General features: G+C 45.0%; 1 protein-coding gene across 21 annotated transcripts in view; it reads left to right on the forward strand.

Annotated features, from left to right (window-relative positions):
- Positions 1-26,122, forward strand: part of PPIP5K1 (diphosphoinositol pentakisphosphate kinase 1) — a 1,366,868-nt gene that overhangs the window by 732,359 nt on the left and 608,387 nt on the right. For 5 of the 21 annotated variants that reach the window (XM_078683299.1, XM_078683308.1, XM_078683296.1 and 2 more), the window contains one exon: positions 2,402-2,443. The exons of the other annotated variants lie outside the window; for them this stretch is intronic. In XM_078683299.1, the coding sequence (XP_078539425.1) occupies positions 2,402-2,443 (42 nt within the window). The remainder of the gene's footprint in view (positions 1-2,401; positions 2,444-26,122) is intronic. 21 annotated transcript variants of the gene reach the window in all.

Here is a 26,122-nt window from a genome sequence, read left to right on the forward strand (position 1 = left end):
TTTAAATTTTTTTTTATTATGTTCGATTTGTAGAAAATTGCGCGTTAGGACAGCACGAGTCAGGTGGGTGGGGCACTAGTCCTATGTTGATGACGGACGTTTAAATTACGTCCCGTCATGCAAAGCCGACGCTCGGCTGACTTCTCAGAGATCGGAGTAGACGACGAAAACGGAGTATGTTGTAAGGTAAGGGCTAGTGTGAGAATGAGTTATAGTGAGGACGCCGGTTTATAACATATGGAGTAAAAGTTGTGTTCTACTCTGTAGACGGTGCAGTTGTTGCAGATACAGGTCTCGTGTGATGCGCGACTACATTTTGGAAGTAAGTAGTTGGTTTATGTCAGGCGATAAAGGCTTTGGGCTATCGACAGTACTGGATACATTTACGCTTATTTCTTCTTCTTTTCTTCTTCTTTTTCGATTGCAGAAAGAGTTTTGTTCAGTAACGTACTTTAGGTACAACTTCTTGGTGAAAAGTACGCTATTATTTTTTTACATACGTTTTTTGGTGCTGGTCACATGGATGTCACGTGTCAATAGGAAGCATACGTTGGGTGCGCTAATCAAGAAATCTAATGGCATGTATAGGGAACACCACAGTAGTATCACTATAGTGCTTGAGTTGCCAGTAGGCTTGGACAATGTTACATATTATTAGTTGCATGAAATCTAGAAGTAGAGTGTTCACACAGCATGCGATGCATGAACACAATGTTGGGAATGTGATGAAACATGTTTCGTTTCAGTTTGTTTTGTTGTCTCACATGATATATCTCTCCCACACAGTAATTCCCCTGACGAAGATGCTCTGGCATCGAAATGCATTGGGAGTCGTCGCAAAGTCTTGATAGGGAGTCGTCGCAAAGTCTTGATATAACTGTTGTATCACATGTGTATGATGTTGATAATTTGTTTTGAAGAATCACATTATATCGCATTATATTTTCAATGAAAATCAATTGTGAATATGTTTGCAAAATGCTAACAAAAAGCAAAAAATAATGAAAAATCAGAATAAGCACATAATTTTGAAATACAAAAGTAAAGAGAACGTTTTTGAACATGGAATTTGTTTGTGTCTGTGTATTAAGATTTTGAAGATACATATGGTTTAGTGAAGGTTCAATCACAGATACATATGATTACTTTTTTTTTAAAAAGTGGGTAAGGAACTTTGGCACTTGAGCCAATTCGAACAGTGCGTTCCTGCAAGGGACATAGTTGTGTCTGATTTTGCAGTTAAACTCTGGATAAGCCACTATAGAGCTTCACCAGCTATGCGCATGCGCATCAGCAGGCGAGCCCTAAAAAGGGGGGACCAGGTGAGGAGGGACCCAAAATATATGTAGATTAATGAGAAATGAGCGATAGGCTCGTTACTAGGCAACAGGCATTGTAAGCCCGAGGAAGGAGGAAAGACCCCTAGCGATGCAGCAATGCTACGTGTGGGTCGCCGAGGGTCTTTCCTCTAAAGTACGTGTGCTCCGAGACGGAGAGGAGCGTTTCGGCAAGCATAGGGCTCTCCGTCTTGTGAAGCATGAAAGAGGGGTAGGAGCTGGCTTGATGAGGCGTGGGTTGATACGAGTACAGCGCCCGATGCCCATGGATAGCGCAATGGTAATTTGAAGGAATACAAGGTATGAAATGTGCATAAACAGATTCAATAAATGCGCGATTAGGGCAGGATGGAATAAACGGGAGCCAATCTCCATACATTGGAGGCTGGATGACCGAGTTAAGGAGGAGGGGGGGACACATTCTAATAAGTATATTAAGGCATAATGAATTCAGTATATAGCCTAAGGCATGATAAAAAAACTTTTGAATGAGAAGTCAATAAGCTATTAATAAAAGGATAATTTTAACAAAACAGTTATTAATAACGATCAGTAAGAGGAATAAAAATAAGGAATTTATCTGCTTGGAGCCCCATTTAAAAGATGCTAATTGTTATGTGCTCATTCCTTTTATTTGCTAATGTTCTTTTGTGGAACCTTTGCTTTATGATGTATGCGGCTGCTTGGGTCTGCATTAAAAGTGATATGCATAATGGTAGCCTCCGGTCATGTAATGAAATTAAGAAATCTTTTCAGCAGAGTAACCACCTCTGGAAATTGAGGATAATAAAATGTATTGTGCCAGAGTAAAATCTTCTATAATCTACTTTCATGTAAGGAACAGATGTTAGTGCACAGGATAAATATTGTTATAGGTGAACCTGTCTCAACAATAATCAGTAGGGACTATGTTAAAGTGATTCAATCATGATGCCTCATATAGTTGCTCTTGCATCACACCAAGCAATGGTATAAGAGTCCAAGATAACCACAATAAAACAAGAGACATGCAACAAAAAAAACAATTATTAATTAAGCTGGTGTTCACATATTTAACCACACAGGAATAAGGACAAGCTCAAGCCAATCTAAGAAGAATATTAAAGGTAACAACAAACAGTAGTAATCATTAATTACTTTATAATCATGATAATCAAAACTGATAATATTAAATTATAATTACATATTTAAAAGTATTGCATCGGACACTAAGTTTTGATTGATAAAGATCAATAAAACAATATTCAAATTGTGAGATTCTTTATATTAATTATTAATGGTTCTAATGGTATTGAATGGTATGATTGGGTTTTATTACTTCTTAAATATAACTGATGCTTATTAGCTAAATCCTTATCAGAACGTTATAGGAGGGACAATCCAACACACCTCTGACTAATATTTGAGCAGTCCTCAGTTCCTTAATTCCTATTTGTACTCCTTGGTATTGTATTATTTTGGATTGCATTTTGGTATTTGGTCATGGAGCGCATTTCTTAGAGAGTATGTTATTAAACAAAATGCAGAAGATGAAGAAGCTATGTTATTTAGGATACACCTGTTCCTTGATGCATGGACCTGGTCGATGTAGCTCCATCCCTAAGCATGTGTACAGTACAAGGTTTTCTTTTGGGTTTATGTGAGTGTAATGGGGTATTTGCCCTGATTTCTGGAGTATTCAGTGTGGGTGGTGGAAGGGTAAGGGAAGGAACCATAAAACATGAGATGAAACGGCATTGCATAACTCTGCATTTGAGATTTACAAGAGTATCACAAAAATGTAAAGTTACTCTGTCCACTGTAGACTATGAATAATTAGAAATGCGGGATATAAGGGTTATAACATGGAACATCATAGGCTTGGGAAATTCTAAAAGGAAATGCATGATCATGGCTTATTTGTTAAGACATAAGGTGGAAATAGCCATGATGTAAGAAACAAATTTAGGTACTGGCGCCAGTAGCTCCTTTGCATCCTTTTGGGGCCCTCACAGGTACTTAACCTTTTTTAGCTTCTATTCCTGTGGGGTATTTATACTTATAAAGAAAACAATATGCTTTAAAATGACACACCTGCATGCAGACACCGTAGGCAAAACGTGATATTTTAGTGGTGTGCTGCATGATTCCCCCTTGACTTTACTTTCTACCTATGACCCTAATTTACTCTCTCCACAATTTTTTTTAAAATTGTGGCCGTGGACCATAGATGGGCGAAATATTATATGAGGAGGAGATTTTAATCTAGCCATACACCCTACAACAGACAGGGATAAACCGCACAGGTTGGTCCACTCCCACTCCACAAACTTGCTCAACATGGACGGCCTGCATGCCATCTGGCATATGAACAAGAAGGAGACTCCGCTTACTCCTATTATTATACAATGCACAGCAGACATTCTCACATAGATTTTAGATAGATTTGCATCAGAGGATATTCTGATATATTATACTTACTGTGCACGCTGTTGTATCATAGTTTAGTTCATTGTTACTAACACTGGTGTTTCCAGAGCTGATGCTTATTTTAGAATGTGGCACTTCCCGTCAGGAGTCCTTAAAGATGCTTCATTTCGAGCTGAGATGCAAATGTCCATAGTTGAGTTGACATCAATATAGGTTCTATAGTCCTGCTGTCTGTGGTCTGGAAAACATGTGGGCTGTTTATTAGTGGTAAATGATTGGCCAGCAGTAAGAACATAATTAGAGAAGCTAGAACAAACGTTAATGGAGGTGGAAGATAAATGTGCTAAAGAACATAACCAGAAGCTCCTCGTGCATTAAAGGAAACTTTGATCCCCTGTAGCGAACAAGCAGACAGAGTGTGTAATTCCTAAGTCACTAAGCAGTAACATAGAGGTATGGTGAAGGGAAGAGACTCAGTAGGGCTTTAGCATTTCTACTAAAATATGACTAGAAGCAAACACAGGTCCACTCCCTGAGAATTGATTCTGGTGAGCTAATAGGAGGGAATGTACATATTCTAGAGGCATTCAGGTCATACTATGCAGACTTATATGCACAACAAATCACCAATTGAGCAATATTCGGACGTTACAGCACTGTCCTGGATACAGGGTGGTATATGTTTATTTTTGGTGTAACCCATAGTGGTGCAGGACATTTCAGCAGCCATTGAGAGTATACATGGCGGAAAGCCTCCAGGTTCCAATGGACACAAAGCTGAGTTCTACAAATAATATAATACAATCTTGGCACAAGACTGACATACTTGTACCAGGAAGCTATATATTGAAGCATACGGTCACTGAATATTAGAGAAGCAATTCTCACTGCTGTAAATCCTATAGATCCCTCTCTAGTGAGCTTAGATAACAAAATCATTATAGTAATAGCAAATCTCCTAAACCCCCTAGTAAAAAGTTTGGCTCTATCTGAACATTTTGAGTTTATAACTACGAGGGGTATATTAAACAATTGTAATAGCTTTCTTTGCGCTGGTGCACCAGAGCAGGATTGAGGTCAGTGCTATATTGGTACTCCTTGATGAAAAAAAAGAATTTGATTGCACAGATTGGGCATTAGATGCAATATTATAAATCACATCAAATTACTGTACACTGAGCCCACGGTATTTGTGCATATTAATAGATACATCTCTCAATTCTTTCCAGTCTATAAATGAACAAGACAAGGGTGTCCCCTCTCCCCTTTTCTTTTTGCTTTAGAATTTGAGCCCCTTTCTACTTGGCTAGGAGAAAGTCACTCACACAAGGGAACTGGATTTCTGCTAAAACATGTGTTGCCCTCATACTCAGACAACATTATGTGATTGATTAAAGAGGCTGAAACTAACCTTGCAGCTCTACTAAGAGAAATTATTATATATGGTGGACTGATGGGTATCTGCATTATTTCAGGAAACCAAATATGGTTGAATACCCACCCAAATGGCATGAAGAGTTGGTCTGATATTTGGGTATTTGTAAACGTATGGACAGACTGACACTGGTACAGTCCAACTATGTCCCCGCAATGACCAAAATGGCAGAGCAAATAGAAAGATGGATAAGGTTCCCATTGTTCATGGTGGGCAGACTTGCTCTTCTAAAAAAGAGTGTACTCCCCAAAGATTCTTTGCCACGCTAATATCACTATTAATCAGTAATATGGGGTTGTAAATACCAAGGTTGAAGTAGAATACTCTTACATCACTGTACGAAAATGGTGAATTTTTTGGTCCCAGACCAAGAATAATACTTCCATGCTACTCAGTTCCTACTATGTGACCAATTGAAAAAGAGAAGTTCAACTGCAGTTAGGTTACCTAAACCTATCCACTTAATACACATGGTGCGATGTACAAACTGGTTGACTTGGCCTGTAGCTGAAGGTGCGGGGTGAGCTGTTCTACTCACCAGCTCTTAAACTCTCTAATAAACCCATGCCCCTCCCTTCTATAGACAGGGGAGTAAGGCATGAGTCACCCAAATTGGGTAGATTTTTCATAGTGCCATCTTCTTGATGCTAGATCAGTTTTGAGGTAGCAGAAAAAAGCCCCAGATAGATTCACATTTTTATGATCTGACATGCTTTGTCAGTTTATTGACCCTCGTTCCCTGATGAACTGCCAGAGTTTCCCCAGCTCATGAAACTCATTATGATACAGACTAAATATGACTGGGTCTTTCAAACATATAAGTTATATATACCTATTGTATTCCAGTGACCAATACTCAGCCCTATAAAAATGGGAGCACAATTTAAATTAGTGGTGGTTGGCATTTGGAAATATTGCTGTGCACATCTCTGCTTATTTCTATGAACTACAGACACAAGTTGCTGCACTTCAAAATCTTAAATAGAATTTACAGCTCTCCAAAGCTCCTACATAGAATTGACCCAAGTCAAGTATGTCCCCACGCTGCGTGAGGTACTCAAGTGATTCTAGGGCTTTCCTGCATTTGACACGAGAGGACCCACCTATCAGTGCCAATTGGGGGGCATTTCCCAGACAATTGAAGAGATATTGAGAAAGCACAGAGAATTTCCTTCCTGGATGAAAATCCACTATAATAATCTGACTCAATGACACATCATTTTGAGGTGATTGTATATAAAGGGGGTAACCCGTATATACTACCTAACCTGGGTCAATAAGTACAGTATCACACAGCATCAGATACTCTCTATTTGCTATAAAACAACTTAAGTGGATACATGCCACACCGAAATTATGTTGTGTTTTTGCTACTATTATTTATTTTGTACAGAAAAATTGTTTACTGCCGCGACCACACTATTTGATACTGTCATTTTGAGGTGAGACGTTAGAATTCTTCACTGATCTGCAGATACCACAGGCCAGTCCCACTTTTGCAGTACCTGGACACTTGTGACATTATTGACACTGCCCAACTATAATAATGGCATTTATAACAATTTCCAAATTGGGACTCATTCATAACTATTGTGTTTGTTAGGAGTGTGTATTTTCATCCATTTAGATATGTATACTGTGGCTTCAACTTAGCTCCACTTGTATTATCGTAAGCCTCCAAAGTTGAACTTAATTTTGTTAAGTTGCCCTTTTTGCCTTTGGTCCACATTCTCATGTCATTATTTTTTTCAAAACTTGTGAAATTGTTATGTTATGTTATAAATTGTATAGAGCACACAGCTGCCCCAGCAAATGGGTGTCCCAGCGCTGAGAGATGCAACTGGCATAGGCAGACCGAGAAACGCACAGAGGTACCAATTATGTAAAAAAAAGATAGGTTTTTATGGCATTACAGAATAACACGTGGTTTTGGATACCTCTAAATCTTACAGGGAGGGAATCCCAAAGCTTCGGAGCGTGAGCCCAAAAGAAGCACCCTCCTGTCTGTGCTCTCTTGACCCAAGGAACGACCGCCAGGTGCTGACCAATAAAGTGCAGCTGGCGGGTGGGTATGTAGGGCGTAAGGAGATTGGATAAAATATCGGGAGATTGGAGATTCATGATTCTATGAGAGATACAGAGAGTTTTGAACTGCATACGTTTCTCCACTGGGAGCCAATGTAGTCTGCAGATAGAGTCAGAGGTGGAGCAGGTTCTCGGCATCCAGACCGCAGCATTTTGTGCCCTTTGTAGCCGAAGTATTTCTGCTCTATTTGCCCCTAGTTATAGGGAACTAGCATAATCCAGCCTAGATAGTACAGTGGCCTGGATGATCACCTGACGGATGGTAGGATCGAAAAAAACAGTGGTTTGAGACCAAGTAGGAGCCCAAGGCAGACCCCGGCTGCCGCTTTTGTTTGAGCCTGGAAAGTCAGAGCGGTGTCCACCCATACTCCAAGATTTTTGACTGTCTGCTTTGGGACATGCGGAAAACCCAGAGTGGATAGCCACCAATGCTCACTCCACAAATAAGTATCTTTACCCACCAACAAGATCTCGGATTTACTGCCATTAACTTGTGAAAGTGTTATTTCATTTAAAAAATGACTTGAATGTCTACGTTTCAAGGGCTGACAGTAGACATGTGAAATACACGTCTTTCCAGTAACCATATTTTCATGATGCTGTTTTTGGCTGGTTATAGCTTTGATTATTGGAAAGTTCCCCAATGTAGGCTAAATGTCATAAGTCATCCCTATATAAACCCCCTTGGATAGACCATTGAATCTGAGAGGCCTTCTCCCCAGATTATCAAAAGAGATCCTGCCAGACTTCCATAGCATTCAATCTTATGCCAAGAGTTGATACAGTAGCGAAGGTAGCTGAGCTCAATTGATTGCGTTTTTTCCTTCCAGAGGAACACTCCCTCCTGGTAGAAGTCTGATAATCACAGCTTATCTGCTGTGAACAGGTATGCAATTCTGGGCCCCAAGAAACTCTAGAGGCAAGTTATCTATCCCATGCTCTCATGTTATAGCTCATAGAAGTAGCTTTAGGGTGGTTCTGCTAGTAACATTCCAATTATGTTAGAACTGTTCATTATATTTTTGCTGCTATTAACATGCTTAATTGTCTTTTTATTATATTCTGTGTGAGTTATTACTCATGTGCTAAGTAACAGGATGAGACTGTTAATTAATACTTAATAAATATGTGTGTGTGTGTGTGTGTGTGTGTGTGTATATATATATATATACTAGCAGCCCGTCCCGACGTTGTCCGGGATGTGTTCTCCTTCCCATATAGCAGTAATTCCGCCTCAATGGGAAGGTCTGTGAATATTCCGCCTCAATGGGAAGGTCTGTGAATGCGGCGCACCTTGTTGTTTGGAGACGCCTCTGCCGAGTGAATGCCGCGCTTGTAAAGCCGCGCTGACAACACTGCACGTTGTCCGTGATGTGTTCTCCTTACCATATAGCAGTAATTTCGCCTCAATGGGAAGTTCCGTGAATGCGGTGCACCTTGTTGTTTGGAGACGCCTCCGCCGAGTCAATGGCGCGCTTGGAAAGCCGCGCTGACAACGCTGCACGCCCACAAATGATGTATCGTGAATGGGCACGCACAGTCAATGCCGCGCCCCCTGTGACAACGCTGCACGGCCACAAACGACGGTTCGTGAATGGGCACGCACAGTCAATGCCGCGCCCCCTCTGACAACGCTGCACGCCCACAAACGACGTATCGTGAATGTGCGCGCACAGTGAATGCCGCGCCCCCTCTTACAACGCTGCACGCCCATCGCTGACAGCACAATGCCAACGCCCACAAGGGACTACTTTACCCGTAAGGTACTTTGACCTTTTTATTGTATATGGTGGGCAGCTGTATAGCCTATGTCCATCTGCTGCAACTCCCCTTTACAATGCTGTATTGGGTGTTGTGACAGGTGCTGTACTTCTTGAGTTTACCCGCCTCAAAGGTTTCAGCTCTCTCTTTATAATAATAGTATATATATATATATATATATATATATATATATATATTACCTACTGGCGGTCGCCAGTAGGTATATATAGTTAGGATTTTTTCTCTATGGGATTTTTGAAAATTCTATGTCTAATAACTTTGGCGTTTGTGGACGGAATTGGCTGAAATTTTCAGGAAAATTGAACATTTTGTTTCTGAGCAGCAACTGAAAATTTGGGGGGGGTTTGTCAAGGGGGGGCTGAGAAAAAAGGGGGGTCCCAAAACGTGTTTTTCCCATGTTAATTTCCATAGGGCGGTTGGCCTCACTTTTAGCCCGAACGGCTGTAAGGATTTCCACGAAACTTGGCAAAATTGTAGATATTGTTTGCCCGATGTGCCTTTGCTAGGTCTCAAGATATGTGCTCCTGTGAATTTTGAGTAAATTAGGTTTGAAAAAAGATATATATCTAGAGCCGCGCCCCGGTGCCCGTACCTGGGAGCGCTCCGGGCGCGCCACGCGACTTGCGCACGGCAAGCTGATTGGTTCTCGGGTGTCTGTAAACATTCTAAACAGTCCGCAGCGGCCGCCATCTTGTGTCTCGGTAGGATTGAGACACAAGAGGTGGCAAAAATCAAAGGGGGAAATGACCAAAAGGGGGCAGGGTAGAGCCCCCCTGACCCCCTAGGTTTGATGTGGGGGCCATAAAAGGGTCCCGCGGGTAAAAAAAAAAAAATTTAAAAATTCGATTTTCGCGGGGGGAGCGCCCGGTACGCGCACCGGGGAACGTACGGGGGAGCGTACCATGGAGATAAAAAATGACACTATTTTAAAAAAAAAAATAGCATTTTTTTTATAAATTGGAGGTAGTTCTGAAAAGAACTTTTTTTTGTTTTTGTTGTTTTATATTTTTTTAGACTTTTTAAAACGATTTTATATTTTTTGGGGATTTTTGTCAGGGGAAAAACAAAAACAGGGATTCCAAAACTGCTCAACAGGAGCAAAAAAATGTGAAAATTTAGGGACTGGCAGGGCAGCGGTGTTGCTGTTTCTTCATGGCAATAAGTTCAACACTCTGCTCCCCATAGCAGAGCAGTTCGTCACACTCTGTGCACAGAAATTTGATGCCTGCAAACACCGGCTGAATGTTAGGGACCATTCTTCCACGGGGTGGTCCCGAAGGTGTTGCTCCACCAGTGGAGGTGCTGCCGCCATCTGTGGGTAAATTCCGTGCCAGCTCTCTGACACTCTCCCTGGCAAAGTTGTTAGGGTGTCTTCTTTTCACATGCCTGATTAAATTAGCATTTCCAAAACTATATTTTTTCAGAGGATTGCCTCTGGATAAAGTACTACCACATATTTTGCAGGTTACTTTTGGAGCGTTGACTTTTTTTTGCCCTTCAGGGATGTCATAAAATTTCCAGATGAAATGTTTTTTTTTCTTCTGCTGAGGAGGGTCCTCATCTAAAAATCCGTCGGAATCACTGCTGGATGACTCTCTTGCAGCCATTGCTGTAGATCAGAAAAGTAGGAGATGAACAAAGTACACAGAACAGCTCTTGCTCTCTCCAAGTACAAAGCAATAGTGAGAGAAATGGGTGGGTTTCACACAATTTGAAAAAAAAAAAGTTATGAACCAATGAAAAGTGTTATTTTAAAGTCACATGGTTTGACGCGCTTACGCTACGCGCCCCGGGGCGCGTCCCGAGGCGTGTTTCGTAAGCGCATCAGGGCGTTTACGTTGCGCGATCGTATGCGCTTCCGGGTGCGCTTACGCGGTGCGTCATAAGACGCATCTCGCGGCTACGCGATACGCGCTTATGACGCAAGGCGTGGCGGCTACGCAATACGTCACGATGTTGTTTTCGTTCGCGGCAATAGCGCTATCGGGGCGCTTATCAGTACGCGCCCTGGTGCGCGTCGCAAGATTGCGCTTACCCGTGCGTTCACTGGTCCGCGCCCCGGGAGCGCACCAAAAAGAATAAAAAAAAAAAATGATACAATATAAAATTCGATTTAAAATGTATTATTTTTAAAAACTATAAAAATTTGCTATTAAAAAACCTATGAAATTCACTGAAAAAACCATAGGTTATAGACCATATATAGTTAGGAATTAGCATTTACAAAACCTTGAAAATTCACTGAAAAAACCATAGGTTATAGACCATATATAGTTAGGAATTAGCATTTACAAAACCTTATTTTACTCACACAAAACCATTGAAATTCCATATATAGTTAGTTGCACTAACTATATATCGCGCACCCGCAATCCACTGCTGATGATGTCACATATTACATCATTCAGGACATGGTCAGTGACATCACTGATGACATCACTGATGACATCACTGATGACATCACTGATAACATCTCAAATGACATCCCTGATGACATCACTGATGACATCTCAAATGACATCACTGATGACATCTCAAATGACATCACTGATGACATCTCATTTGACATCAATGGTCACATCACTGATGATATCATTCATGTGACAATACAATGCATCTCCTCACACTTTAATATAACCTCTGTTACACCCAGTGTTAAATACAGAATATAATTTTTTTAAACCATTGACACACCAATACTAGTTACTACATACGCACTCACTGATTCCTACGTCTACACACACATTCACTCATTCACCCATACAATCATTCATACATACAATCACTCATCTTTATAACACTATCATATGCACTCATACACCTATACAGACACTCACACTCTGCCACTGATCCATGGAGTTACTCACACACCTAGTCAGTCCTGTAAAGAATCAATCACACTTCCATTTTCTAATCTATACAGTTAAACATAGAGTACCTTACATTTTCAAACATATACTAACACGTACTTACTCTCTTATACAATCATTGATACAAGAACACATTGATCTGCACAGAGTCAGACATCTCCCAGCCAGCCACACACACACTCAGTCTCCCATACAAATACTTGGACAATCAATCAATAACCCATATAGTTACTCATATAGCTACTGATCAACACATGCAGCACTTTACAGAACAACAGACATAATGATGCACAAATTAAGACAGTTTAGTCACTAACCCATGCACTCAGTGAGACACATTTAATCACTTACTCATTCATAAAGTCAGTCACGCACCTACTAAATCTTTTATTTAGGCACTTCTACATCTACTCATTTTTCAATATGTAAAACATATTTAAACTTTACAGAAACACACAGTCAATGGATGATGTCATCAGTGATGTCATCAGTGATGTCATCAGTGATGTCATTTGAGATGTCATCAGTGATGTCATCAGTGATGTCACTGACCATGTCATGAATGATGTAATATGTGACATCATCAAAAGTGGATTGCGGGTGCGCGATATATAGTTAGTGCACCTAACTATATATGGAATTTCAATGGTTTTGTGTGAGTAAAATAAGGTTTTGTAAATGCTAATTCCTAACTATATATGGTCTATAACCTATGGTTTTTTCAGTGAATTTTCAAGGTTTTGTAAATGCTAATTCCTAACTATATATGGTCTATAACCTATGGTTTTTTCAGTGAATATATATATATATATATATATGAAAAAGCGGCGTGCTTCTGCCGCTTGCACGGCGGGCGCTCGACAGGATCGCCAAACCTTTATATGTCGAAATACCTGGTGTAGCCCTCTTATACATAAGATACCAGAGTCGAGGCCCAAATTAAATGATCAGTGCTCAAGGTTTATTTAGCGAAAAAAGAACAGCCCCTACGCGTTTCGAGGTAAGCCTACCTCTTGGTCACCCGTGTGGAGTGGATTGCAGTGGATATTGTCGCGCTTGCCAGAGGCGCGTTGGAGGCCCCGTTCCCTCAAGAGGCTGGAGTGTTACTGGCACCTTCTGCGGCAGCAGCTCTTCGTCTCTGTCAAGTTATTGACACAACTCCGGCCCGCCAGGAACTGCAAGCCTTGCCTGGGCAGCTGCGGACAGCGGATTGTAACTGTATGTTTAAGTCAGGTTCACTGAAGCACTGACTTTCTGCCCAGCAGGCACACGCAGGAATCGGCTGGAACGTTGAAGGGGACCTGAGGGAAATCTTTTAATCACCGTGACAAGGACTCCGAATTTTAAACTCTGCACCTTTCAATATTGCCAGCACCCACAGAGGTTTTATTTTTCTATCGGTCCCCCCCAAGCTACACTCACCTGGAAATACGGCATCCTGGGAACTGTAGTACTGTCCAGTACTACAGTATAGCTGCAAGCAGTGACCATTGGTCAGCGGACTTCCGCCAATGGGGGAGACTTTTGGCAAGTAAAAGGTGGGGGTGGAGTTATGCCTTGAAGACAGCGGCATTTGAAAAAGGCCTGAATGGCCGAAATCCATTATGCGTGAGCTGATCTCAATAAAGATTTCCCGACATTTCCCCCGAGTGGCCTCTACCTCTTCCTGTGGAGTGGATTGCAGTGGATATTGTCGCGCTTTCCAGAGGCGCGTTGGAGGCCCCGTTCCCTCAAGAGGCTGGAGTGTTACTGGCACCTTCTGCGGCAGCAGCTCTTCGTCTCTGTCAAGTTATTGACACAACTCCGGCCCGCCAGGAACTGCAAGCCTTGCCTGGGCAGCTGCGGACAGCGGATTGTAACTGTATGTTTAAGTCAGGTTCACTGAAGCACTGACTTTCTGCCCAGCAGGCACACGCAGGAATCGGCTGGAACGTTGAAGGGGACGTGAGGGAAATCTTTTAATCACCGTGACAAGGACTCCGAATTTTAAACTCTGCACCTTTCAATATTGCCAGCACCCACAGAGGTTTTATTTTTCTATCGGTCCCCCCCAAGCTACACTCACCTGGAAATACGGCATCCTGGGAACTGTAGTACTGTCCAGTACTACAGTATAGCTGCAAGCAGTGACCATTGGTCAGCGGACTTCCGCCAATGGGGGAGACTTTTGGCAAGTAAAAGGTGGGGGTGGAGTTATGCCTTGAAGACAGCGGCATTTGAAAAAGGCCTGAATGGCCGAAATGCATTATGCGTGAGCTGATCTCAATAAAGATTTCCCGACATTTCCCCCGAGTGGCCTCTACCTCTTCGTGTGGAGTGGATTGCAGTGGATATATATATATATATATATATATATATATATATATATATATATATATATATATATATATAGTGGTTTGCAGCGTGAATCTTTCTGGATTCAATATGCTGTGCATTATTCCGCCATCTCGTGGTTGGGTCCGGAATTGTTGTATTTTCTTTTCGGCCCGGGTAGGGTGGGCGTCGACGTACCACCATTTGGTGTCCTCTGTGACGTCGGCATGCTTTCGGTGGAAGCTCCCTCCTGTGGTCACCATCTTCAGATTCTTTTTTTCGCCGTTGGGTTTGGATAGTCAACGAAGGAGCTCCAGAACTTTGGAGGCAGAATCCACAGAAAATCTACGAAAATCACTAGGAAAACTTACAGTGACCAGAGAACCAGTCAATTAACAGGGATGACGAAAAAGGAGAAGAACCAATGCTTCGTCGACCACGGACTATGCGCTCACAGGTGGCCCCCTGAGCACCGTGATGGACAAAACACTGTTCAAATTTTGAGAAAACTCCAGACACAAGTACGTGCCGAAGGACCAGCATCCAGTCTGCAACTTCTGCCTTCCACCGAAGCGAGGACTGCAACGCAAGCCCGGTCTTCACACCTAAAACCTTTAGGGTGAGAGAGACAGCGGATGGCGAAGCACGCCATGCAGGGAGAAGAAGCACCTCCATTGCTCCAAGACTTGGGCCTCTCCAGTGAAGAAGAGGATTACATCGCCGAAGAGCCAGAAGAATCGACGGACGTCGAGGTTCGTAACAGGAAGGAGGTAAGAGCGTCGTCGACCCCTAAACCCTCGACGGACACTGAAAGAAATGATTCCAAATCCTCCCAAAAAGGGACACTGCAGTCGAAGTCTTCGCGCTAGCAGCTGCACCCAAAAAAAACAGCCCAGTGGATCCTTGGCTAATAACTCCTAGCCGGCGAAAAGCCTGGAAAAGGCAAGGCTGTCGAAAGGGGTTCCAAAAAAGGAACACTCGACATCAAGGCAAGAATCCCATAAGCAAGGCCCATCGACCAAGCCCACGACCGCGACATCGTCGAAGTCGACGACCTCGAAACGGAGGCCGGAGAATCTCGATGCCGAACAAGCGTCCGAGCTGGACAGGAAAAGAAAACTCGAGGTCTAAATGGCAAGTATTCTCCAGAGAAAGAAGGATTTCGACAACAAAATGAGCCCATACATGATCCCATTGAAACCCGTGCTCGAGGTCGAAGCCGAGAGCGGCACAGAGGAACTCCAGCCGCCGAACCCGCTGAAGAGCAGGTAGAAGAAGACCTGTATTACTATGGCGAGGAGGAAGAAGAATCGTACCAGGCCTCGACATTTTCAGAGTCCCAAGATCTTCCATGGCAGGATCTCGATGTAGAGTCGCCGGAAGAGGTCGTAGAGTCCTACCCTTCGAAGCCTTCGCTGCCAGATGACATTGGAATGTACAACCAAGTCATAAAGGGGGCGGCAGAGACATACAAGGTGAAGCTGGAGGAGGAAAAACCTCTGGCATGTTTCCTGATGGAAACACTCTTGCCAGCACTGACAAGGAGCCAGTTCTTGCCAATGCTTCCTAGTGTGCGGGACCAGGGAAGGGAGGCTGTCAGGGGGTCCCTACCTGCCACGAGTCCGAAACTGACCACTGTCCCATCTCCTTTCCGCCTCGGCGAGTGCAGGACAGCCACGCCCCCTCTGCGGCCGCTTGGAGTTCCCCGGAAGCGAGAGCAACGTCTACGACGTCATCCCCGGCTGACCAATCCGTGACTTCGACGGTGCTGATAGCGCAAGAGTTCGAGTGGAACAGCGCAAACGCCGGAACAGAGCAGGAAGTGGCTGAGGAGTTCGCCGGTGGACGCGAGGAGACCGGAGCCGAATTGCCGTCACCAGAGACCGGAGCAGGATTCGCCAACAGATCGCTGCAGGAGACGCCGGGAGGCCAACGGAACCACGCTCCGCCCAGCCACACTTCACCAGGAGAAGTGTGGCTCCGAAAGGTACGGGCGCGCATAAGGGGAGTGTTCTTCTCGGAGGGAGGGAACGGGTAGAGGGCGGCTGGGTGGTCACGGGACGGGTGTGTCTCTGCAAGCGCTATCTCTGTCACGGATAGTAGAGAGCACCGAACGGTGGTGGTCCCTGGTGATCCCCTTCACGTCCTTTCCCCGCCCCTCGTGCACTTATTTGATATCGGACACGCCAGTAATCCGGCGTATTCTTTCTTTCTTTCTGTTTTGGGGACGAGTAAGAAGACCTTCCGCCTGGAACCAACCCGGGGAGTCCTATCAAGAAAGAAGAAAGCAGCCACAGACAGACTTTCTTTTGTTCTCAGCCTTATGATACTTTGAGTTATTGTTGCCTTAAGACTTGTACCAATAAACCCCAACTATCGTGCAGTAGTTCGTTGTGACTTTGCCTCATTCCTCCCACGACGTATCGCCCCTACCCCACGACAATCATTACAGAGGCGTTAAAAAAAACAGCTATATGCAGATCGGTCACCCCAATGTGTGAGAAGAAATACCAACACTCCTCACAGGACCCCATGTACATCAGGGGGTCAGTACCACCTGACTCCATTATCGCAGCCACGGCCAGAAAGAGAGCCAACACCCCCACAAATACAGGACCACCTCCTGACAAGGAAAGCAAGAGGATGGACTTGACAGGGAGGAAGATAGGAAGGAGTGCGGCAATACAGTGGCGTATCGCAAACTCCAAAGCCCTCATCAATAGACACATGTATCAACACTGGGAGGAGGTCTTAGAAGTACTCAAGCACCTACCAGACCAATACCAGAAGAGGGCCAGCCACCTGGTAGAGGAGGAGAAAAACATGGCTAATACATGTTTGAAATTAGCTCTAGACGCAGCGGAAACCTCAAGTAGACAAAGGATGATAGGGGTAACGGATAGAAGACATACCTGGCTCTGTATCTCTGGCTTCAAAGCAGAAGTACAAAGTAACATCCTCAGCACACCCTTTAATGGTGAACAACTGTTCGGCAGCACAGTCGACAAAAAGTTAAACCAACTGAAAAAGGAAAATGAGACTGCAAGGTCAATGGGAGCCCTACAATTCAGGGGGATGAGAAAGGGAGTACCTCAAAGAAGGCCAGTAGGCAGGAGTAACAACCAACCAGCCACATCTCACCAATCCTTCATCCAAGGCTTCAAAGGGGGAAACCAGGGTCAACAGCAGGAACAGCAAGAGCAGACATGGCAATACCAGCCTAGGGGCCAGTCCTTTCGTGGGCACAAAGAGGTCGAGGTAACACACCCAGAGGAGGCCAACAGCCCGCCTGCAAGTGACTCCGCAAATACTTCAACACACACCCAGCCAACATCAACAAGGGTGTACTTATAACAAAAAAAAATAAAAGTTTGCCAGTACCTCCAACATGCAACACCAGTAGGAGGCAGGATAACAGACTTCCTCCAGGAATGGAGGAAGATTACCACAGACAAGTGGATACTAAACATCGTAAAACACGGCTATTGTATAGAACTACAAGGACATCCCCCACACAGAAAGCCAAACAGAAAGATTCACTCAAGAAGAGAACTATCACAAATGTTACAGGAAACAAAGGAATTTCTAGACAAACGAGCCACAGAAAGGGTACCAGCACATCAGAGTGGGAAGGGGGTCTACTCCACTTACTTTCTCGTACCAAAGGTGGACGAGACGCTACATCCTATCCTGGACTAAAGGTACCTAAACAAGTACTTAAACACGCAAAAATTCAAAATGACAGCTCTACAAGAAGTAATTCCCCAGATACAACAAGGGGATCACATGACAACAATAGATCTAAAGGATGCATACCTGCACATACCATTGAACAGAAAACAGAAACACTTACTAAGGTTTGTGGTAAAGGATACACACTACCAGTTCACAGTGCTAGCCTTCGGTCTGAAATCAGAGCCAAGGGTGTTTACAAAATGCCTGGCAGTAGTGGATGCACACTTGAGGAGACAGGGGATACACGTATACCCGTATCTCGACGACTGGCTGGTAAAGGCAAGCTCATACCACGCCTGCAAAGAAAACACTCAGACAACGATACAAACGCTGTCAAGATTGGGGTTCTCCATCCACTGGAGAAAATTCTCTGCAGAACCAGAGCAGGTGAAAGTATTCTTGGGAGCAGAGATCAACACCTTGCAGGGCAAGGTGTTCCCAACCACAAAGAGGACCTTGGCAATCCTGAAGAAGACACAGAACTACTGCAAGGGGCAAGCTCTCACAGTGTGGATGGTGGGAAGAATGATCTGCATGGTGGCATCTTGCATACACTTAATTCCCCACATCCGACTACATGTGAGATCGTTCCAGGAATGGCTTCAACAGCAATGGTCACAGGCTACAGGGAGCTGGGAAGACCTTGTGGTTGAACAATACATCAAGAGATGGCGTGGTGTAACAAGAGAAACCTAACACTGGGAAAACCATTCACACAACCAGCTCCATCAGTGACCATCACAACGGACGCATCCCTGCTGGGATGGGAAGCGCACATGAACAACCACAAAGTGAGAGGATTTTGGAAGCCCCAGGACACAGTCAAACACATCAACTATCTAGAACTAAAGACAGTCTTCCTAACGTTAAAGGCCTTTCAGGATCACCTATACGGAAAGAGAGTATTGGTTCATACAGACAACACCACAACAATGTTCTACATAAACAAGCAAGATCCTGTCATCACTAGCACAGGACATTTGGAAATGGGCTATTCCGAAACAAATAGACCTACTAGCAATACACCTCCCAGGAAAGGACAATGTAGAAGCGGACAGACTGAGCAGACAGTCGTCAGCATCCCACAAGTGGGAGATCAACCATCAGGGGTTACAAAAAATATTCAACAAAGGGGGGACACCGCAAATAGACCTATTTGCAAAATCCCAAAATGCAAAACACCAACACTTCGAATCGAGACAAACATGCAGTCAATCCCTGGGGAATGCCCTATGGATAAGCAGGTCAGGGACATTTGCCTACACTTTTCCACCGATACCACTGCTGCACAGGGTACTGAACAAGTGCAGAGCCAGCAACATGACGCTGATTCTAATCGCACCGCAGTGGGCCAGACAGACCTTGTTCTCACAAATAATGGAAATGGCGCAGGGCCCAGCTCACAAGTTCCCAAAAAGAAAGGATCTTCTAAGCATACAAAACGGTAAGGTGTTGCAACCTGGCGGCATGTCTCCTTAAGAGTTAGAGTTCGCACACCTCAACCTGCCTGGGAGCACTAGAGCAGTGTTGCAGGAGGCACGAAGACCTACCACAAGAAAATGCTACGCAGCAAAATGGAAGAGATTCTCGCTATGGTGCGCCAAACAGAAACTTCTAAACAGGAGAACAAGGGAATCAACAGTATTAAAGTACCTAACTCATCTACTGCAAAGCAAGCTAAGTTACACCTCTCTCAGGGTGCACTTAGCAGCAATAGTAGCATACACAAGGGGAGAAACTGGGTGAAGTTTCTTCAACTCACTAGTGGTAAAGAGGTTTCTGGAAGGGGCAAAAAGAATAGCTCCCCCTAAGAGGGTACCATCACTAACATGGAACTTCATCGTGGTACTGGCGCAACTAATGAAGGCGCCGTTCGAACCCATGCACAAGGCTACACTCCATATGCTCAGGCTGAAGACCGCTTTTCTAGTGGGGATCACTTCACTACATAGGGTAATCAATCAATCTATCCAAATTCCAAGTTTCTTCCAAAAGCCTACAGCAAGCGCAGAAAGAGCATTACACACACTGGACTCCAGAAGGGCAGTAATGCATTACATAGAACGGACAAAGGAATACAGGAAGACAAAACAGCTTTTTGTCTCCTTCGCCACCAGTTTTCTGGGGCGAACAGTAACCAAGAACACTATTGCAAGGTGGATTGCACAAACCATACAATACTGCCACAAAAAAAGCATGACCGGAATTGCAAGGAACTACGCAGGCTCACTCAGCAAGGAAGAAGGGAGCCACCATAGAGTTCCTAGCCAACACACCTATTCAGGACATCTGCCATGCAGCAACGTGGGCATCTGTGCACACTTTCACTAAACACTACTGTGTTGATATTCAAATGAATAAGGCAGCTCAAGTGGGATAGAAGGTCTTACAACACTCAGGAATCAGAGCTCCTCTTCCACCCAGCCACCACTAACCTAGCAAACCGCTACAAAGTCTATGAACAGCAGTGGCCCGGTGGCAGTGGGCTCTTTGGTCATACTTTGGAGAATCTCCTGCTTCCCACACATTTCCGCCGCGCTGATTACGAGCGGAGGCGATCTTTTTGGCTAAAATAGCAATTGTTTTTAAACTCTGTGTCATTAACTGATTTTAAAGTTATCCAGGTCCTAACCTTGTTTCAGCTTCCAGGGGTGAGTTGCCGACTGGGGCTGGTCGCATTCTCGGGGGCTCCCAGCGGTAACGGGCGCCATTTTGGCTTGGGCAGTACTCTCCATCTTAGCCCTGACACTCCCCTGCCGCTCCGCCCCTACTTAGGAGCGTGTTTCCCTCCTCCTCCTGTGTTTGACCAGTGGCCCGGTGGCAGTGGGCTCTTTGGTCATACTTTGGAGAATCTCCTGCTTCCCACACATTTCCGCCGCGCTGATTACGAGCGGAGGCGATCTTTTTGGCTAAAATAGCAATTGTTTTTAAACTCTGTGTCATTAACTGATTTTAAAGTTATCCAGGTCCTAACCTTGTTTCAGCTTCCAGGGGTGAGTTGCCGACTGGGGCTGGTCGCATTCTCGGGGGCTCCCAGCGGTAACGGGCGCCATTTTGGCTTGGGCAGTACTCTCCATCTTAGCCCTGACACTCCCCTGCCGCTCCGCCCCTACTTAGGAGCGTGTTTCCCTCCTCCTCCTGTGTTTGACCAGTGGCCCGGTGGCAGTGGGCTCTTTGGTCATACTTTGGAGAATCTCCTGCTTCCCACACATTTCCGCCGCGCTGATTACGAGCGGAGGCGATCTTTTTGGCTAAAATAGCAATTGTTTTTAAACTCTGTGTCATTAACTGATTTTAAAGTTATCCAGGTCCTAACCTTGTTTCAGCTTCCAGGGGTGAGTTGCCGACTGGGGCTGGTCGCATTCTCGGGGGCTCCCAGCGGTAACGGGCGCCATTTTGGCTTGGGCAGTACTCTCCATCTTAGCCCTGACACTCCCCTGCCGCTCCGCCCCTACTTATACGGACAACATGAGGCAGCGCAGCGGACGAGCGCAGCGGGCGCGACGTAGGCGCGCCGGAGTCGTGCCAGAGTCCTGCCCGTCTGCGCCCGTCCGCGGCCGGCCGGGGCAAGGGGCACGAGACGCTGCCGGTCTCATCTTCTACTCATCGTCTCAGCTGCGCCGCCATTGGGTTCCCGGTAGTATAAACCCTTCTACCACAGCCTATCTACACCATCTTGGCCTATATCGTTCCCCCTCTAAACCCCCCCCTGAGGCTGCACATTCGCAAACACTTCCGGTACCCACACCTCCCTCTGCTCACCCGCCACTGCTTGCCCCCCCTGTCCAACGGCTCACTACCTCAGCTGCCCTCCTTAACACCAGGTCGGCAGTGAGCCATCAATACGAAATAGCTGATTACCTTGACTCCTCTAAACCAGATCTCCTTTTTTTAACCGAGACCTGGTTCAAGACTGACTCCATGCCTAACGTCCTTGCCGCATTACCATCGAATTATGCCGCCATTCGTGCAGACCGTCCCGAAAGTAAACGGGGCGGTGGAGTGGCCTTAATAGCCCGCTCTGATCTCAACTTTCAAACCCTTCCCTTTCCCCCTATTACCGATGTCGACCTTCTTGCAGCCCGTTCTACTTCCCACCAAGTCCCCCTTACTTTTGTTCTTATCTACCGCCCCCCCCAGTCCACCCCCTCCTTTATCCCTAATATCCAGACCCTTTTGGCCACATTGGCAGTTAATAATTCCTCTGTATTAGTTCTGGGGGACCTTAACTATTGGCCCAGCGACCCTGCCGAAACCCCACAATCTAAGGAATTTACATGCCTTATGGAAAGTCTGAATTTCGTCTCGCTGATCCATAATCCCACCCACGCACATGGCCATACGCTCGATCAAATCTGGGCGTTGAACATTCCATCTACACCTCCTATCATAACCCCCTGTTCATGGTCGGATCACTCTATCATTACCTTTTCCCTCACCCTCGCACCCCTGCTTAAACCTCCCCTACCCAAAAACACCTGGGTTCGGAAATGGGGAAAAATTGACATGCCCTCTTTCTGTTCTACCCTGGTTAAGACCTGTCCCGACTTATCAGCCGTCCCACAGCTGGCCGCTATTAACAACTGGCTCACGACAGCTGGCGACGAATTTGCCCCACTTAAGCGGCTCTCAGTTAAGCGGACCCACGCAGCCAATCGCTGGTTCACTACTGATCTTAAAGAAAAAAAACTAGCGGCTAGAAGGGCTGAACGTACCTGGAGAAGAACCTACGACCCTGCCAAAAAAACAACCTATTTGGCCATTCTGCAGACCTATAAAAAAAGCATCCTGGAAGCAAAAACAGAATATTACACCAACAGGATAATGGGCGCGGAATCACAGTCGAGGGAAATCTTCTCCACTGTTCACGAGCTTGCCTCATCTTCTAGAGCCACGGCTGCTATTCCCCCGTCCCAACCCCTCTGTGACTCACTCAATGAGTTTTTTATAGACAAGGTTGTCAAAATTAAACAAAACATTCCCCCGCCCTCCTCCACCTTTGTTGACCCTCCCTCTCTTCCCACTACCGTTAAGCTGACTAACATCCCATTGCTAACTACGGAAACTCTTCCCCCTCTATTACACCGGGTCAAATCCGGCTCCCCTCTAGACTTTGCCCCTGCCAGTATTCTTAAGGAAGTTTATTTGGCCTGTCCTACCCCCCCTCTAACCCTTCTTAATGCCTCACTCACCCGTGGTCACGTCCCCACCCCGCACAAATCCGCAGTTATCATCCCAATTCTAAAAAAACTGGATGCCGATCCCTCTCTTCCCTCTAACTATCGCCCCATCTCACTCCTTCCCTACCTTGCAAAAGTGCTCGAAACTCATATAAGCACTACACTTAGCGCTCATATTGAGGCAAATCATTGCCTCTCCCCCTGTCAAGCTGGTTTTCGTCCCCTGCATTCTACAGAAAAAGTGGTCGTCTCAGTCATGGACAAGCTGCGTGAAGGTATCGACATCAACCTTCCGCAAGCCTTGATTTTGTTAGATCTATCCGCCGCCTTCGACACGGTGGACCACACCATCCTCCTTAACCGTGTCTGGGCGGCGGGCATAGAAGGCTTAGCCTTCTCCTGGCTGGAGTCTTTCCTTGCTGGGAGGACCCAGGCAGTCCGGTTGGCTGACTTTAAGGCGGCCTCTCGAAAAGTAGAATGCGGGGTTCCCCAGGGTTCATCACTTTCCCCTCTTCTGTTCAACCTCTACATTTCTCCCCTTATTTTTATGTTGCAGCAACTGGAGGTCACCGTGTTTAATTACGCGGATGACCTCCAGTTAATCTTCAACCTGTCCCACTCACCTTCATCCGCCCTGAACGTCCAAACCATCATGATCCTTATCCAAGATTGGATGAACTGCAGCCACCTCAAACTCAACCCGGACAAGACCGAATTGGTCCTGACCGGAGGTGGCTGCAGTCCGTGGTCCCCTTCCTTTTGGCCCCCATCCCTTGGTACTCCCCCACTTCCCGTGGCCAAAGTAAAAACCCTGGGAATCTTTCTTAACCCCCAACTCACTGTTCATCCACAAGTCAACTCGGTGGTTTCTTCTTGTTTTTTTTCACTTAGGGTAATTAGGAAGGTTTCTCGCTTTTTCACTCCCTCAGCTCTTAAAATCATTATGTTAGCCATGGTACTATCCCGTATAGACTATGGAAACATAGTCTATAACGGAGCTCCTGCATATCTGACTCACCGTCTACAACTAGTGCAGAACCAGGCGGCCCGCCTGATCCATGGCCTACCTAGATACCATCGAGCCACACCATTACTCAAAACACTGCACTGGCTTCCAGTCCGAGAACGTGCCCTGTTCAAACTTGGTTGTCTCGTATACCAAGCTAGATCGGGCACCGCTCCTCAATTTATCTGCTCTCTAATCAAGCCATATTGTCCAGGCAGAGAACTTCGCTCAGCCCACTTGGCCCTTCTTACCATCCCCCGCTTTAAAAAGCAAAGGGCTGGCGGAGCGAGGTTCGCTGTCCTGGCTCCAACCTTCTGGAACTCTCTCCCTGTCACTCTACGTACTTCACCCTCCTACCCTCTGTTCCGAAAAGAGCTTAAAACTCTTTTGTTTACACAAGCTTACCTGACTTAACTTCTCATCTGCTGTCTGTCCACTGATCATCACTAGCGCCATGAAACCGCTGGGTATGCGAGCGCTGAATAAATATTTTTTAAATTCAAATTAAACAGCATAGTGAATCCAGAAAGATTCACGCTGCAAAACTAATAGTTTCTTACCTGTCGGTGTAGTTTTGCAGCTTGAAGACTTTCTGGATTCACTAGCGATCCCACCCTCCTCCGCCAGAAGGAGCCAAGAGGAATGGGTTTCATAGACTAACAACAAAACTCAAAGAGGAACAGAAAATAGAATCCGAAGATGGCGACCACAGAAGAAAGCTTCCGCCGGAAGCGTGCCAACATCACAGAGGACACCAAATGGTGGTACGTCAACGCCCACCCTACCTGGGCCGAAAAAAGAAAAAAAAAGAAAATACAACAATTCCGTACCCAACCACTAGATGGCGGAATAATGCACAGTATAGTGAATCCAGAAAGTCTTCAAGCTGCAAAACTACACCGACAGGTAAGAAACTATTTGTTTTTCCTTAGTACAGTGCATGATTGTGCTGTTCTAAAAACAAAATTGTTTTTGAATTATTTCTGCATCCCCGAACCTTTTAATGGACTGTTAGTAAGCCCGAAAGCATGGATACCACATTGGCAGGTATGCTCAGTGGGTTGTGTGGGGCTACAGTAAGCTGGACTTCCCTTCTCAAGCGATGTTGCACTGAACTCAGTCCTGGTACCCATAGATAGGGAAATAAAACCATGTAGACCTAGGCCAGGGTCCCAGGTTACGAAAATGGCACCTAAAGTGGACCTTTCAATTTTTGGGACCTTTGAGTTGTCTTTGAAAATTCAAATTTAAAAGAACCATCATTACAAGTACACTGAGACTACCATGGTAATCATAGATACCTCCTACAGACCAAATAAGGGAGCACCTATTTACTGTAGGATAGTCAAACTTGACTGCATCCTGAAAAATTGCTAATTGCTAATTGCTAATGTAGTAGGAGTTAAACAGGAAAGTCACACTATATGTGTAGGCTTTCCTGTTGTCATTTTCTATTTTTGGTAAAGTTTGGTGTGGTTTTGTCAGTGTTTCCAATACCTTAAAAAACAGTGATTACACGTGGTTGCACATTTTTGCACCATTAACAACAACAGAACCACTGTTTTTCCGGTGTCTATGGAATATTTTGCTTTTATTATTGCTTGCTTCCTGGACTGATATTGCATGTGTATTGACAGTTTGTGTACAGGTTATATGAGGTCCAAATAAATTTTGACAAAACAAACTTATTGTAGTACACCATACAGTACTTCTTTAGTGAGTATTTGGTCATGTGTGCTTGATCTTTCCTTCCAGCGTAAACCTTTATCTGTGAAAAGGCCCTCTCAACATTGGCACTTGAGACGGAAAATGCAGAAACAGCATGTATACAATTTGCTAACTGTCGCCACTGACATAGCTTTCCATGCCAATAATGGTGCACCTGAAGATTGTCTGGGACAGGTTCTGCAACATATGCGTTGAACTTAGCGCATAAGCACTCAGATATTGAACTGGTCAGAAATGAAGCA

Source organism: Lissotriton helveticus, chromosome 3_1 (assembly GCF_964261635.1).
Source record: "Lissotriton helveticus chromosome 3_1, aLisHel1.1, whole genome shotgun sequence".
Taxonomy (NCBI): domain Eukaryota; kingdom Metazoa; phylum Chordata; class Amphibia; order Caudata; family Salamandridae; genus Lissotriton; species Lissotriton helveticus.